Source organism: Pteronotus mesoamericanus, unplaced genomic scaffold (assembly GCF_021234165.1).
Source record: "Pteronotus mesoamericanus isolate MK-2021 breed Mesoamerican mustached bat unplaced genomic scaffold, CSHL_Meso_final contig_25, whole genome shotgun sequence".
In the NCBI taxonomy this organism is placed as follows: domain Eukaryota; kingdom Metazoa; phylum Chordata; class Mammalia; order Chiroptera; family Mormoopidae; genus Pteronotus; species Pteronotus mesoamericanus.
The window spans coordinates 16,420,245-16,436,208 of NW_026555105.1; the positions used below are offsets into that span (position 1 = coordinate 16,420,245).

Here is a 15,964-nt window from a genome sequence, read left to right on the forward strand (position 1 = left end):
TACTCAGGGGATTTCACATTGTAGTGCAACCAATCTCTAGAACATTTTCTTGTTGCAAAACTGAAACTCTCTCCCATTAAACAACTTCCCTGCCCTCCTCCCCGTCCATGGGACTGATACTCTACCATCTGTGTGAGTTTGACTAATCCCAATACCTGTAAGTGGAACTATACAGTATTTGTCATTTTGTGACTGGCATAGTTTACTTAGCATAATGTCCGCAAAGTTAATTCATGTTGTAGTATGTCAGAATTTCCTTTTAAGTCTGTGTGATATTCTGTACTATGTGTGTGTGTATCATGTTTTGTTGATTTATCCGTCCGTGATTGGCAGCCCAATTTTTAATCTATAAACTTTCCCATGCCTTTTGAGAATAGTGTTGGGTTCACTCAGAATTGCATTAGTATCCCAGGCTTGTTCTGTTACCCGACACCAGGCTTATTCCAGGAAGTCTCATGCTGTTTCCTTCCTCAAGCTTCTCTCTTCCTTTGCTTTGGGAAGCATCCTAATTAGTTGTTTATATTTTGGAGCAGATCTTCCTACCCCCATTGCACACAGAAGAAACTTAGCTTGTTGAAATTTTTCCATATTCCAATAACCATCTCTCTCCCTTTACTTTATCCTTCTCTTCCAAACCCTCTGTGAAATGTCGGATAAAATGAGTCACTTAAGGGGCTTTAGAATGTGCCGGGAGACCTTGAAGGAAGTGGGTTTTATGTACATCCTAACCAGATGGAACATAAACTTTTGAACTGGGCAAAGCCATAAATATTCCAGAAAAGAACATCTGCAACTTGTCAACAAGGACAGATTCTTACTTAGTGATAGCCCTAGCAATCAATAATGTTTAGCCCGCACAAATTAAAATTCTTTGTAAATGACATATGCAAACTTCCCCTTTTGCCTTGAAAAACCTCTGGCTTTGGTGTCCCAGTGGGACACTGGGTTGCTGCCTGAATCAGTATGCTGTGATTGCGGTTTCTTTTTAATACCAAATAAGCATTGTTCTTTTTCTTTGGGTGATTTTTGCCTCCTGACAATTCAGGTTAACACCTCTTTTCCACTTGCCCCCAGGGAACCCAAAGTTCCGTGGCTTTGCCATACCTTTCACAAACTTCCCACCTTAGAAGCCTTAGCACCAGCTTCCCTAATGCCAGTAAGACTCAGTATTGCCTTAACCAATTCCCCAAGGAACACTGTTCTCCCCAAGACCTAGTGTCAGTTTCCTCCCTGATAGTCAGAATGCACTAGATCGGGGAAGCTCACTTGCCTGCAGCCACCTCAGCTGTAAATGATACATCTCTTTCAAGTATGCGTAAGCCCTTATTTTGCATGATATCCAGTAGCTCAGGGATTCTCAGTAATAAACAACTCCATGGCCATCAGAAGTCTGGGACCCAAAGATTGGGAGCCGCCAAGTCAAAATGTCCAACCTTAGGCCATCAATGCAGGAGTGGGTGTCACATAATGTAAATGTGTTGGCCATGTGTATTTGTCTGCTAGGGCTGCCCTAACGAAATACCATGGACTGCCCTGGCTGGTGTGTCTCGGTTGGAGTATTGTCCTGTAAACCAGGTTACAGGTTCGATCCCCATTTGGGGTGCATACAGGAGGCAACCAATCAATGTTTCTCTCTCATATTGATGTTTCTATCTCTCCCTCTCTGCCTCTCTCTCTAAAATCAATGAAAAAAAAAAATGTCCCTGGTTGAGGATGAAAAAAAAACCCCACCATGGACAAGTGGCTTAAACAACAGAAATGTATTTTTTCTCAGTCTGGAGGCTGGAAGCCCACAATCAAGGTGCTAGTGTTGCCGATGGAAATGGGGTCCTTGGAGTATTACAAGAAAAGCATTTCAGGGTCCACGCATGGGAGGATGAGGTATAGTGGTAAGGTTTATTGAAGCCAGAGCAAACACAAAGACTGTCCTTGGTTTAGCTTCATCATGCTGTAGAAGAAGTCTAGCCTTGTCTTCTTCAAGCCCAGGAGGGCTAGAGTCCAGAAATTCCATGCCATCAGCTCAGCCCATGCCAAAGCTTAGTCCAGTTCAGTCTCTGTCCCAATCTGGCTCGTTTCCAGCTGCAATCTAGGTGGCGCTGCATTGCTGTACCCAGGCTCATGTTTAGAGCTCCGCTTAGAGTCCATGGGGTTGCCAGGCTCACACTTGGAACCATGCTTGGAGCCTGTGTTTGGGCCTCTGTGGCTGCAAGGCCCACGTGCCTGCTACAGGCAGAGAACATGAGAACAAACAGGTGAACAAATGTATGTTACTGAGAGAGAGGCCTTTGTTAAGCTTTGATTACATTATCTCAGGCTGTCAAAGTGACCAATTTCTTTCCCAATCCTGCATAGGTTTGTGCTGGGCCCTTCCCCAGTCAATCCATTTCCTAGCTCTTCTGGGGTTCTGTGTCCCTTATCCAATCTGATTTCTTTTGCCAGGCTAGACAACTTCCCTTTATGTTTGCCATCTTAACTTCTACTGTGCATGCCTCAAAATCAAAAGACCTCCTTGTGAGCCATCTTGGCTTCTACTGCACATGCGCCCAGCAGAAAAACTTTGCTGTTTTTAATCTTTCCTTGGTAATCCTGGTTAATGACTGTTAACCATCCTTCTACCCCCTTTAGGGATTAGGTCTTGAGAAAGGAAGATGCAGCAGTCTCCTGGAGTGTGTGAAGCTTTAGCTCCTGACCTAATTAAGCCTAGCCAGTTTTGTTCCCTTCTCTTTTATTAGTATCTATCTAGCTACCTATGTTAACACCAGCACAGTTGGTTTCTGGCAAGACCTCTCTTCCTGAGTTTCAGATGGCCACCATCTTCCTGTGTCCTCACATGGTCTTTCCTGCATGTGCTCACAAAGAAAGAGTGAGATCTTTGGCATCTCTTATAAGGAAACTCACTCCTGGTTGTTGGATTAGGGCCCCACTCATATGACCTCATTTAACCTTAGTTAACTCTAAATGCCCTATTTCCAAATACATTGGGGGCTAGGCCTTCAACATATGGTGGAGGCGGGGGAGGGAGTGGTCACTGTTCAGTCCATAACACTGTGGGGTCCACTCAGTGAGTGGCAAGGAATTCCTGAGAAACTAATCTTTGTGAACTTGACTGACAGACAGTGGCATTCACCAGGAACAGTAAGGCAGGAGTAATAAGGAATCAGACTAGATTGGACTGGATACAAGCATCACTACAAGGGAAAAATCAGCCAGGTTGTAAACCCCCACAACACTTGGTTGGGGGAAGTGGATGATAACAGCAATTAAGACACTTTGCATAACAATGGCAAGTTAATAGCTGTGCCTTTCTGGGAGAGTGGAGGTCATCAGCCTAGGGTGAAAGGTGTACGTGACGTTGGGAGAATTCAGGGACTCTTGACATAGCCTGGGGGGTGGGGGGCAGTGAGCTTATACGGCACCTGTGGGAGAGGCAGAGGGCAGGGGCCCACTCTGAAAGTTGCTGGGAACTCTTGCCCTGACTAAAGATGGCAGCCAAAAAACCAGGTAAAAGATACAGGGGAACTGGCAAAAATGGCACATCATAGGAGGGGCCGGATTTGAGGTCACATAGGAAGTTCCGGCTGAGCATTTAAAATAAGTGCTGGCTGAAAGAGAGGAAGAAGAAGCCACGGGTTGAAAGAATGTAGGAGGAAGTCGGCTTAGCGGTCTGGTGTAGGAGACAGTCCACCACGAGAAGAAGCCATGTGGTTTGGAGTGAGAGAGGAGGTACTTTGGCTTCTCTAAGGAACATACAGAGAAGCCACTCTCTTGGGAGGGGCGTGTGGGTCCCTGGACTCCGCCATGATCCAGTGTAACACGGCACATGATTCCCTGAACGACTACCTGGAGGCTGAGAGCAGTGCACCCCAGATCCTGAAGGAGAGAGCGGCCGCAAGAGGAGGGCGACTCTGAAACCCACAGGAGCAACATTCCAGAGAGGAGGGAGATCTGTTTGCACTCGCTTGAGAACAGATAAGGATGTGGGGAACTTCTGGGCATGGTTTTGGCTTGTAGCCTTTTGGGGAGCAAGGGAAATGCTGGGCCTCATGGAAAAAGGAGGGCTCAGAACAGGAGTGCACTCAACAACCCCATCCCAGGGTTGGAACCCTGTTAATAAAAACCCGTTTTCTTCAACACCGATTGTTGGATCATGTGTCAAGGCACCACGTGGCTGAGCCCTGGTTTGCTTGGTGACAAGGTAACGCTGGATTCCTGAAAGAGAGCCCTGGTGGGTGTTGAAGTTGTGATGTGCATCAAGGATGTATTCAGCTGCAAATGAGAGAAAATCCAAAAATTGAAAACACACAAGAGAAAGTCCCACTCACATTGATTGAAGATAAAGTTCTTCAAGGAAGGGAGAGGGAGAGAGAAACTCAATTTCTTATTCCATTTATTGATGCACCCATTGGTTGCTTCTTGTATGTGCCCTGGTTGTGGAGATCGAACACACAACCCTGGCTTATTGGGACAATGCTCTAACTGAGCCACCCGGCCAAGGCCAACTGACACTGGTTTAAAAACTAAGGAAGTTTATTGGCTCATGTAGTTGGAAGTGCAAAGATAACGTAAATTTTGGGGTTGGTTGATCACATGGCTGAGTAGTCTCATCAAAGGCCCAAGGTCTGTCCACGGTGCTGACTTTTACCTAAAGTTTTTCTCCTAATGATTGTAAGATAGCTAACCATAGCAATGGCGAATTACCCCCCCCCCTTTTTTTTTTTACCTTAGGGACTCTCCATAAGATGAACTGATGCAACTACCATTTTAATTTAGGTGCCAATACTATGTTTGAAATATAAGTAGAAACTGGCTCTTAGCAATGAGTTTTAAAAGGATCCATGAGCTCATCTACAGAGAGGTACCCCAGTCCCTAAAGTCTAGCCATTCCCTTATGTGTTGGAGCATGCCAGCCTCCAAATACATGGTCACCCCGCCCCAAACAAGGAGACACTCACAGTGAGTCACAATAAACCAGACTCTACCAGGATAGGATGGCCTATCCCGGTGACTGCCTAAAAGGCAAGCAGTGTAACAGCATGAAATTCTCAGTCTCTCTGATTCCATCTTATTTACGCCTTCTTTGTTCCTACGGTTTCCAGGCATATAGCTTCTGCTTAGTCTTGCATATAGACATTGTTAATCATTAGAGAATTTTGCTGTGGCCTGAGGGCAGAAGTATGTATTGTTTATCAAAGGTTTGCAGGACTTAGCAACAACTAGCACAATCTTCTGCCAATCTCTGCTGTTTCCCAGATGTCTGCGGTGGTCAGTCACCATTTTTTGTTGTTACTAGTGTTGTTTTAGATTTAGCTGCCAGTATTTATTGGCTTCAGAGAAATATTTTAAATAAACTATTTTTCAGAACAGTGTCAACTTTACAGAAAAATTATGAAGATAGTACAGAGTTCTCATAAACTCAGGATCCCATAAACTTAGCACCCAGTTTCCTCTATTATTAACATTTTACATTAATGTGGTACATGAGTTATAGTTAATGAACCAATATAGATACATTATTATTAAAGTCCAAAAAAGTAGATACTTTATTCGTATTTTCTCAACTTTTACCTAACATTTCCACATTATATTTAATCCTCATATTTTCTTAGGCTCCTCTTGACTGTAACAGTTTCTCGGACTCTATGATGACTTTGAAAGTCGTAAGGAGTATTGGTCAGGTACATTATAGGATGATCTTAATTGGAGCTTTTTTATTTTTCAATTACAGGTTGACCTATAATATTATATTAGTTTCAGGTGTATAATATAGTGATTAGACATTTAGAGAACTTATGAAGTCATCACCCTGGTAAGTCTAGTACCCATCTGACAGCATACATAGTTATTACAATATTATTGACTACATTCCCTATGTTGAACTTTACACCCCTCATGACTGTGTTTATACTTGGTAATTTGCTTTTACACATCGTTACCTTTTTTTCCTTTTTTATCTGTCCCCTCCAACACTCCTCCCATTGTGCAGGAGTTCCCAATGTTCTCTGTATCTATGAGTTTGTTTCTGTTTTTTGTTTGTTTGTTTTGTTTTTTACATTCCACATATAAGTGAAATTGTATGGTATTTGTCTTTCTCCGTCTGTCTTATTTCACTTAGGACAATACCCTCCAAGTCCGTCTGTGTTGTTGCAAATGGCAAGATTTCATTCTTTTTAGTGGCTGAATAATATTCATTTAATCTATTTACATTTAAAGTAATTATTGATAGGTATATAGTTATTGCCATTTTATCATTCATGTTTTTATCTTTTTTTTTCTTTTTCTTAAAGAAGTTCCTTTAACATTTTCTTTTAATACTGCTTTGGTGGTGATGAACTCCTTTAGCTTTTTCCTGTCTAGGAAGCTATTTATCTGCTCTTTGATTCTAAATGATCGTCTTGCTGGGTAGCGGAATCTTTTTTCATAGGTCCTTGTTTTTCATCACTTCAAATACTTCGTGCCAATCCCTTCTGGCCTGCAAAGTTTCTGTTGAGAAATCAACCAACAGTCTTATGGAAGCTCCCTTGTAGATAACTGCTTTTCTCTTGCTGTTTTTAAGATTCTCTCTTCGTCCTCAGTCTTTGACATTTTAATTATGTATGGTGTGCCTTGGTGTGGGCTTTTTCAGGTTCATGTTATTTGGAATTCTGTGCTTCCTGGACTTGTATGTCTATGTCCTTTGCCAGGTAATGGAATTTTCCCATCATTATTCCTTCAAACAGGTTTTCAATTCCTCATTCTCTGTCTTCTCACCTGGTGCCCCTATGATGCAAATGTTCATTCACTTGATGTTATCCCAAAGGCCCCATAAAAATTATCTTCATTGATAAAAATTCTTTTCTGTTTTTGCTATTTTGATTGGGTGTTTTCTGCTGCCTCCTATTTCCTCTTCCCTTGACACAAAATAAACCTGAACTCTGTATTTTCTTAAGATGGGTATGAGGTACCACTTAGGTCCCCATCTTCTCAGTTGACACCTTCTTGATCAGTAAACCTTTCCCTACTCTAAACTCCGGCATTTTGAGATTTGGCCTTTCAAAGCATTGGGCACACAGACTTTGGACCAGTAAATATTGAACTTGTACCCAGCTCAAGTTGCAGGAAAAAACAGTGATTTTCAAGGAAGATCTAGTTTCAAATCCCAAAAATGTTAATACATGTGTATGACGCTGGGTAAGTCATTATACCTCTCTGAGCTTCATTTCCATATCTGTTAAATGAGTATAATACCTGGGATCATTGACCAAAACTGATTTTCTTCTTTCTAAGACAAGACCTTGCCTTCTTACCCAAGGATAACATCTGGCATGTTTGGTTCAATCATGTTATAGCATAACAATTGGCCCAGGAATGAATTCAATCCAAGCTTGCTAAAGTCACCTCTTTGCAATTTTCTGTTGGAATTGGAGGAACATAGGCTTGCTTTCATCTCTACATGTGGAGTCATAAAGATGGGCCCTCAGAGCTATGTGCAGCTTGTAGTCTTCATGTTCCTCCATGGTTTGTACTCTCTTTGACCTCATCTTTTAGCATTTCCCTTTTTACTCAGTTTACCCATCCATACTTGCTGTTTCTCAACTCCAGGCATGCTTTCTGCTTCAAAGCCTTTGCACTTTGTACTTTCTTTTTTTTTATCTTTATTTTTAGAAAGAGAGGAAGGGAAGGAGAAAGAGAGGGAGAGAAACATTAATGTGTGGTAGCCTCTTGTGTGCCTCCTATTGGGGACCCAGCCCGCAACCCGGGCATGTGCCCTCACTGGGAATCAAACCAGCAACCCTTTAGTTTGCAGGCTGGCACTCAATCCACTGAGCCACACCAGCCAGGGCTGCACTTTGCATTTTCAAAACCTTTGTTGTTCTCTTTGTCTGGAATGGTTTTCTTCCAGAAAACTGCATCCTTCATCACCTCGAAGTCGTTGCGTAAATGTCACTTTCTAAAAAGGCTTATGTACCCGCCCCATCCAAAATTGTGACCCTATTCTCTTTCACTCCTCTAAAAATTTTTTCCATAGCACCGATTTCTAAAATATACATATATTATTGTTAATCATATCATTATTCACTGTCAGAAAATTGTTTTATTAGGGCAGGGATTTTTTAAATTATATTTTATCAATTATACTATTACAGCTGTCCCAGTACCCCCTAGTCCCTCAGGCAATCCGCATAACCATTGTTCATGTCCATGGGTCATATTCATAAGCTCTTTGGCTACTCCATTTCCTATACTGTGCCTCACATCCCTCTGGCTATTCTGTAACTACCTATTTGCACTTCTTAATCCCCTCCCCTCTTCACCCTTTCCCTCAACCCACCCTTCCATCAGGCAACCACCAGACCCCTCTCCATATCCATGGTTCTGTCTCTGTTCTTGTTTGCTTAGTTTGTTTTTTTTAGATTCAATTGTTGATAGATATGTATTTATTGCAATTTTATTGTTCATAGTTTTGATCTTCTTTCTCTTAATATGTCCCTTTAACATTTCATGTAACAATGATTTGGTGATGATGAACTCCTGTAGTTTTTTCTTGTCTGGGAAGCGCTTTATCTGCCCTTCCATTCTAAATTATATCTCTGCTGGGTAAAGCAAGCTTGGCCATATGCCCCCACTTTTCATGACTTTGAATATTTCTTTCCAATCCCATTTAGACTGCAAAGTTTCTTTTGAGAAATCAAGTAACAATCTTATGGGAATTCCCCTGTAAGCAACTAACTGCTTTTTCCTTGATGCTTTTAAGAATCTCTGTTTATCTTTAACCTTTGGCATTTTAATTACGATGTGTCTTGGCATGGGCCTCTTTGCATCCATCTTGTTTGAGACTCTCTATGCTTCCTGGACTTACATATCTATTTCCTTCACCAAATTAGGGAAGTTTTCTTTTATTATTTTTTCAACTAGATTTCCAATTATCTTGCTTTTTTTCTTTTCCTTCTGACACCTTTATGATGGTAATGTTGGAACATTTGAAGTTATCCCATAGCCTGCTTACATTATCCTCACTTTTTTGAATTCTTTTTCTTCTTATTGTTCTGATTGCTTGTTTTTTTGCTTCCTTATGTTCCAAATTATTGATTTGATTTTTGGCTTAATTCACTATATTGTTGTTGTCCTATAAATTGTTTTTTATTTCAATTAGTGAATCCTTTGTTTCTGACTGGATCTTTTTTTACGGTCCTCACTAAATTCTTTGAGCACCCATATAACCAGTGTTTTTAATCTGACAGATTGCTCATCTCCATTTTATTTCGTTCTTTTTCTGAAGTTTTGATCTGTTCTTTCATTTGGGCCATGTTTCTTTGCCTCCTCGTTTTGGCAGCTTCCCTGTGTTTGCTTCTATGTATTAGGTAGAACTGCTATGTCTCCCTGTCTTGGTAGTGTGGCCTAATGTAGTAGGTGTTCCATAGAGTCCAATGGCACTGCCTGGTTCCCCTGTCACCCAAGATGGGTACTGGAGGTGCGTCCTTCATGTAGGCTGAGTACACCCTCCTCTTGTAGTTGAGGCTTAGTTACTGTTGGCAGATCAATGAGAGGGATATACCCAGGCCAGTCAGCTGTGAGGACTGGCTGTGACCACTGACCACCAACTTCCACTTTCTGTGAAGTATCAGCTGTGCAGGAGCAGGGTGGTGGTGTTCTGATGTGGCTGTCCACTGGGTGCACTGGCCCTGGGGTTTCCTAGATGGTTCAGGCCAAGGTCAGCTCCCACCTGTGTTTTGCCAGGGGCAACCTTTCTGAGCTGTAAAGCAATCTGAGATGTCTGCTGCTTGTGCTGGGCTTGGAGATTCCCAGGTGAAGCCAAGCTGTGAATCCAAGCTAGCTACTATTAGTACTATGTCTTGGGCCACTTAGCAAAAGGTCTGTGGCCTGGGGGCTCACTGAAGTCTGCTGTTGCTTGTTTGATAGGATTTAGGAAGTTGTGAAGCAGGAGCCAAGATCAACCATTCATATGGAAAAGTCTGTGTTAACAGCTTGAGTGGGCCCATAAACTGGGTGGGACTAAGTGTCAGGGAATCTCCAGGGCAGGGCAAACAGTGTTAGCCAGATTGATATAGTCTCAGATATGGCACTCACCTGCTGGCTCTGTGGCTTTGTGGGGAGAGGGTTCAGAAAAGAGATAATGGCCTTTCTGCTTGGGAGAAAGATGTCCTCCAGCTCTTGCCTTGATGCCAGACCCTTCCCTTCCTCACTATATGTTACTAGTACCTTTCAAGCTGCTGCTCCAGTGATGGAGCTCAGAAGGAGTGAGTCTGAGTAGGTGAGTCCATGTACGGGTTCTTTAAAAGGAACTGCTTTGGACTCTAGAATTTTATTCCGCTGACTGAGGGCTGATTTTTGCAGCCAGAAGTTATGGGGACTTATCTTCCTGGCACTGGAACCCTGGACTGGGGGGCATGGTATGGTGCTAGGACTCCTCATTCCTGAGATATCGCTCCCAAATTTTTATCCACCACACTTGGGTGTGGGACCAGCCCTTTGGACGTCTCAGCCCCTCCTGCTAGTCTGGAGGGATGTGGTTTCTTTAATCCCATAGTTGCCAGACTTCCATCCAACTCTTTTACTGATGGTTCTGAGTAATGGTTGTTTTATAATTTAGTTGTAATTTTGATGTGTTTGTGTGAGGAGGCAACCCATGTTTACCTATGTACTATCTTGACCAGAAGTCCAAGGGCAGGGATTTTTGTTTCTTTTGTTCATTGATGTGTCTCAGGTGCCAAGCAAATTGGTAAGTACCTTGTAAACATTATTATTTGTTGAGTGAGTAAATATATTAATAACCAAACAAGTCCAACTAATACAATATGTACCTATCTAATGACATTGTTATGAGAATTAGAAATTATGGATATAAAGTAAAGCTCAAGCACAATGTCTGACTCATAGTGGGTAGTCAAATGTGGTAGCTATTGTCATTTTGCAAGTTCTCCTTTTCTCAAAGAATTTCCAGGCCTGCAGATAACTATCTATATCTAAGAACAGAAAAGTCTTACTTATGAGGCACATACTAGGAAATGATATTTGGATCTGTATTTATGTAGATGCACATTTTGTTTGCCAAGTTTTTGTTTCTTGAGCATTATTTTTATCAGACAAGAAAATAAATACTTTTTTAAAAAAAAAGAATTTTGGTTCTTTCTGGGTAGCTCAGTTGGTAGAGCGTCATTCCAATATGCTAAGGTTGCGGGTTCCATCACCATTCAGGGCACATACAAGAAGTAACCAATTAATGCATAAATAAGTGGAACAACAAATTGAAATTTCTCCCTCTCTCACAGTCATTAAATTTTTTAAAATTTAAGAAATATTTTAAAAAGTATTTTGGCTTGGCTTTGGGCAGGTAGGTGGGGGAAAAAAAAGAATGTTCTGAAGATGTTAGGTTCAGTAAAGGTTAAAGAGGAAGTAATAAGGGATCAGGAGTGTCACTAAGATGGAATAGCACTGGTTGAAAAGGAAGCGGTAGAGAGATGTAAAACCACAAGGTTAATGCTGCCGGAAATAAAATTGCTTAAACTTGTCTGGGTGGGTGGCTGAAAGGTAGCTGGGGAAGAGTAGAAAAGTACTGCTGCAAGTATTCAAGGTCGACAAGTAATGTGCCTTAAGTTGATTGAATTTATCATTTTTCCTAGTCCTAACATGATGAGCTACAAGGAGAGCTTAAGCACTTATTTCTCTCAGTATGGCCGGGCACAGGGACTGTTTCTAGGAAGTACTTGTTCCTGGGTTGTGGAGTGATTGGATGGAATAGGATCTCAAGGACTGTAAGTGGAGTTAAATGAAATGGCAAACTGGAAAGTGCCCAAGCTTTATTTAGAGTCAGCTTTAAATCTCAATTTTGTCATTTACCAGTCATGGGACCTTAAACAAGTGACCAACTAGCACAGGAAGTAGGACCCCCTAGAAAGTAGGGGGTTAGAGAAAAAATAATAAATATTGTATCAAATCACACTCTTTAACAGACAAAAAACAAACAGAAAATGAAAGTTCTCAAAAGCAACTGATTTTGAGCAAACCCAGCGATTATACATTTATATCACCTCCTTATATCACCTTCTGTCTAGGAAAACTTGCTGTTAGGACAGATTTCCCCACTAGTCTTATAAACACAAGTTTTTAAGCCAGCCATCTCCAAGTTGAAATACAAGTCTTTCACATGTATGCTGTTTTTGTTATTTTACCCTCTTGTTTCGGTTTCACAAGTCTTTACAAGAGTCTGTTCTTTTCTCAGATACTGGGGCTTACAGGTTTTTCTGGGCATGGTCCTTCTGTGCAGATAGACGGCCAGTATACCTCTCTATACTTTCCCCCATAGGTCTATAGGACAAGGAAGCTATTTAAAATTTTGGGTTAACTAATATAAAATAACTTTATATCAAAACTCTGATTAACAAATAATTGTTGGCAAGTGATTAAGAGCATAAATTTTGGAACCAGGCTCTATTGCATGGGTATTTTTCATCACTTTCTAGCTGTGTAACCTTTGGCAAATTACTAACTCATTCCTTTTTTCCTTACACCCTAAGGTTCTTGTGATATTTAAATGAGTAAATATTTGTAAAGCCTCTAGAAAAGTGCCTGGCACACAGGAAAACTAAGTGTTTGCTAAGAATGTTTTGTTCACCACTAGCCTACTATTTCATGCTGCTTGATTATCTGCTTCATACATCCTTTATAATCTATATAGGTCTATGGCTGGGTTGATATAAAGTTATGCTGGCTTTAGTAGTGGTAGTACTAGTCCTTTTACCAGTTAATTGCATGGACCACGATTTTTCTTTTTAAGTTTTATTTATTGATTTAAGAGAGAAAGGGAAGAAGAGTGAGAGACAGACAGGCAGACATTAATTTGTTGTTCCACTTATTTATGCATTCATTCTCTGATTCTCGTATGTGTTATGACCAGGAGTGGAACCTGCAACTGGCATGTTAGGATTAACTGAACTATCCAGCCAGAGCCACGAAGAGCAGGATTTATAGGGAAGTTTGGATCCTGCCCCAGAGTGATTAAGGTGATGGGGAGATGCCTGCCATTTTCTCAAGATATTACCACCAGGTAGTATACATGACCTATCTGGAGAAAGTCCAATCATTGTTAATATAACGAGAATAGTTTGCTCAACATCAATGTAACCTGGCAGCCAAGGAGAGTGAACTCGAATGTGCATGCATGAACAATGACGACTTCACTGCGCTAGTCACAGGGGTGGTAGACGCCCATGAGTGAGAATGTGTATTGTGTGGCCATCACATTCAAAATGACTGAGCGAGTAGAGCAACGAATCTGCATCAGACTTTGCATGAAGCTTAAACATTCCTCGGTGGAAACTATTCGGATGATTCAGAAGGCTGCAGCTAGGGGCAACTGGCGATTGACAGCTTCATCGTGACAATGCATCCACTCATGCGACACCCATCTCATGCAGAATTTTTTTGGCAAAATATCAAATTACCCAGGTCACTTAGCGCCCCCCAACAGCCCAGATTTGGCACCCTGCAACTTCTGCCTTTTCCCAAAACTAAAATCACCTTTGAAAGGGAAGAGATTTCAGATTCTTAATGAGATTCAGGAAAATAACACAGCACAGCTGATGGCTCTTGAGATAACTGTGTGAGGTCCCAAGGTGCCTTCTTTGAAGGGGACTGAGGTGTCCTTGTCTTATGTACAATGTTTCTTGTCTCTTCTTCAATTAATGTCTCTATTTGTCATAGTGCATGGCTGGATACTTTCTGGACAAACCCCATAAGTCCTTGAAGATAATTTTTTTTTCCTGAACAGATTTGATTACACACAGAGGGGATAGGGCTCAGTGCTTCACTGTTGCCTTCCTCTTCCTCATAGCTGCAAGGACATTGCTCAGTTCCTCTCTTCCTCTGCATGAGACCCACATGTGTCCCCACATTTTTCCTGATGACTTTTGAAGATAAATTTTAGGTAATCATATTGGACACTTCCTTTCCTCTGGGCAGGGAGTTGCGATGGAGGGAGGGGTTGAGGATTCTTTTGGAGAGAAGTTTTAAGTCATCTTCTGTATGGAAACCTGAAGATAGGCTAAGAGTTCATGGATAGGGTCCCCAGGGCCCTCTCACTGGCCAGCAAAACTGTAGAGCCTGTGAAATCCAAGAAGACGCTTTCACCTCAAATTTGAAATCATTTCAGGGTTTTCCAGTTCAGGCTCTTGCTCTTAACTGGGAAGATCCTGGCAGCCTCCTGGCCTTTTAGGTTTCTTTTTAGTTTGGGGCATCTGAAACATCGGTAAGCCTGTGGTATTCATTTGAACGAAAGTACCCTTCCTGCTACGGACAGTGGCCTGACTTCCACGGGTTGTGGGCCACTCTTTTCTCGTCCTCTCTCTTATTAGTAACACCCTTAGTTCTGTTTCTCGCCGCACGCTCTGTTTCCCGTAAACGCCGCGGTGTAGTCGAGGTCCACTGGCTGGTCTTTGCGCTTGCGCAGGGGGCCGGAGCCGAAGGGGCTGCACTGTCCTTCCCAAAGGGCTGGGCTCTCAGTACGCCTGCGCAGAATCCAGTAGGCTGGTATAACTCAAGAGGACTCGCTGCCAGCATCGGGCTGTCAGTGCGCTTGCGTGAAAGCTGCACGCCGCGGTCCTTGACTGTGCTGCTCCTTGCGCCGGGCGCTAGGTGCGGTCATGCAGAAAGCCGACTCTGAGCAGCCCCCCAAGCGGCCCCGATGCGATGGCAGCCCAATAAAGCCGCGAAACACCCCTTCCGCAGCGGTGGAGACGTCCCCGGGTCCGGAACTGCCCCTTGACTATCAGAGCTGGAGCCCGGAGCAGGTGTGCTCCTTCTTAAAGCGTAATGGCTTCGGCGATCCCGTACTGCTGGACCGCATCCGAGGTAGCGGGGCTAGAGGGCTGAGGATCTGAGGGACGGCGACCCGAGGCGGGGGTCAGCAGGCCTGAGAAAGGGCGGCCCGGGGCAGTGAGCAGGGGACCTCATAGAGGACCCGAAGCGGACAGGGGAGACCTGATGCGGGAGGCACCAGAGGGGGCGGACCCTGGGCACCGGGCGCCCAGGGAGGAATGATCTGAGGCGGAGAGCTCTTCTGAGAAGGGGGCCGGGGCCGGGGAAGGGAGACCTGCCGCTTGAGGCACCACGGAGGGCGGACCTGAGGCGCGGGGCCCCCGGGAGGGATGACCTGAGGCGGAGAACCCTTCTGAGAAGGGGGCCTGGGGCGGGGAAGGGAGACCTGCCGCGGGAGGCACCACAGGGGGCAGACCGGAGGCCGGCGGCCTGGGGTGACAGCCCTGTGATGGTGGAAGGAGAAATGGAACGGCAGGGGTAGGGGTCTCGTAGGAAGGAAGCAAACTTTGGCGGTCATGAGCTTGGGTGTGGAGTAGTCGGTTTAACTCTGGTGGATTTCTAAAGGAATTTGACACCCCAGCGCTGAACAGGCGAGACTTGGTTCCCTTTTTAAAATATATAATCTTTATTGTATTTTTTCTGTTACCATTAAGTCTCCTTATACGTCCCTCCCCCCCAGCAATCACCACCCTGTTTTCCATATCTATGAGTCCTTTTTCTTTTTGGCTCACTCCCTCCACCCCCTTGTACCCCCCGCCCCACCCCGCCGTAGCTGTCATCAGTTCTCCATCGGCTCCCTTATTTTAGTTATAAGAACATTTTCCCCTCAGACCTTGATCAGAGGATTGCTGTCATTCAGATTCACCTAAATGGAAACTCCTTCTGCCAACTCAGCTCCTTGAACACTTGCGACATTAGAGTGAGTTTTGAGGATTTTAAGTTTCTGTTTCCTGCACACCATTCCACCAATTTGGGAATTTCCTAAAGGGGAGGGAACTTTTTGGGTTAACCTCTGAATCCCCATCCCAGTTAGGACTCAATACTTATTTGTCAACTACTTACAGAGCTTGGTATTGATCATGTTTTCTTCTCCAAAAGCAATTTCTTTTCTTTTTTAATTTTTAAAAATTTTATTGATTATGCTATTACAGCT

General features: G+C 43.2%; 1 protein-coding gene across 1 annotated transcript in view; it reads left to right on the forward strand.

The window, feature by feature from the left end:
- Positions 1 to 14,604: 14,604 nt before the first annotated feature.
- The window catches only part of SAMHD1 (SAM and HD domain containing deoxynucleoside triphosphate triphosphohydrolase 1), a 48,130-nt gene continuing 46,770 nt past the window's right edge, over positions 14,605 to 15,964 (forward strand). Inside the window, exon 1 of the mRNA XM_054573787.1 lies at positions 14,605 to 14,844. Within this exon, the coding sequence (XP_054429762.1) occupies positions 14,637 to 14,844 (208 nt within the window). The 5' untranslated portion in view covers positions 14,605 to 14,636. The remainder of the gene's footprint in view (positions 14,845 to 15,964) is intronic.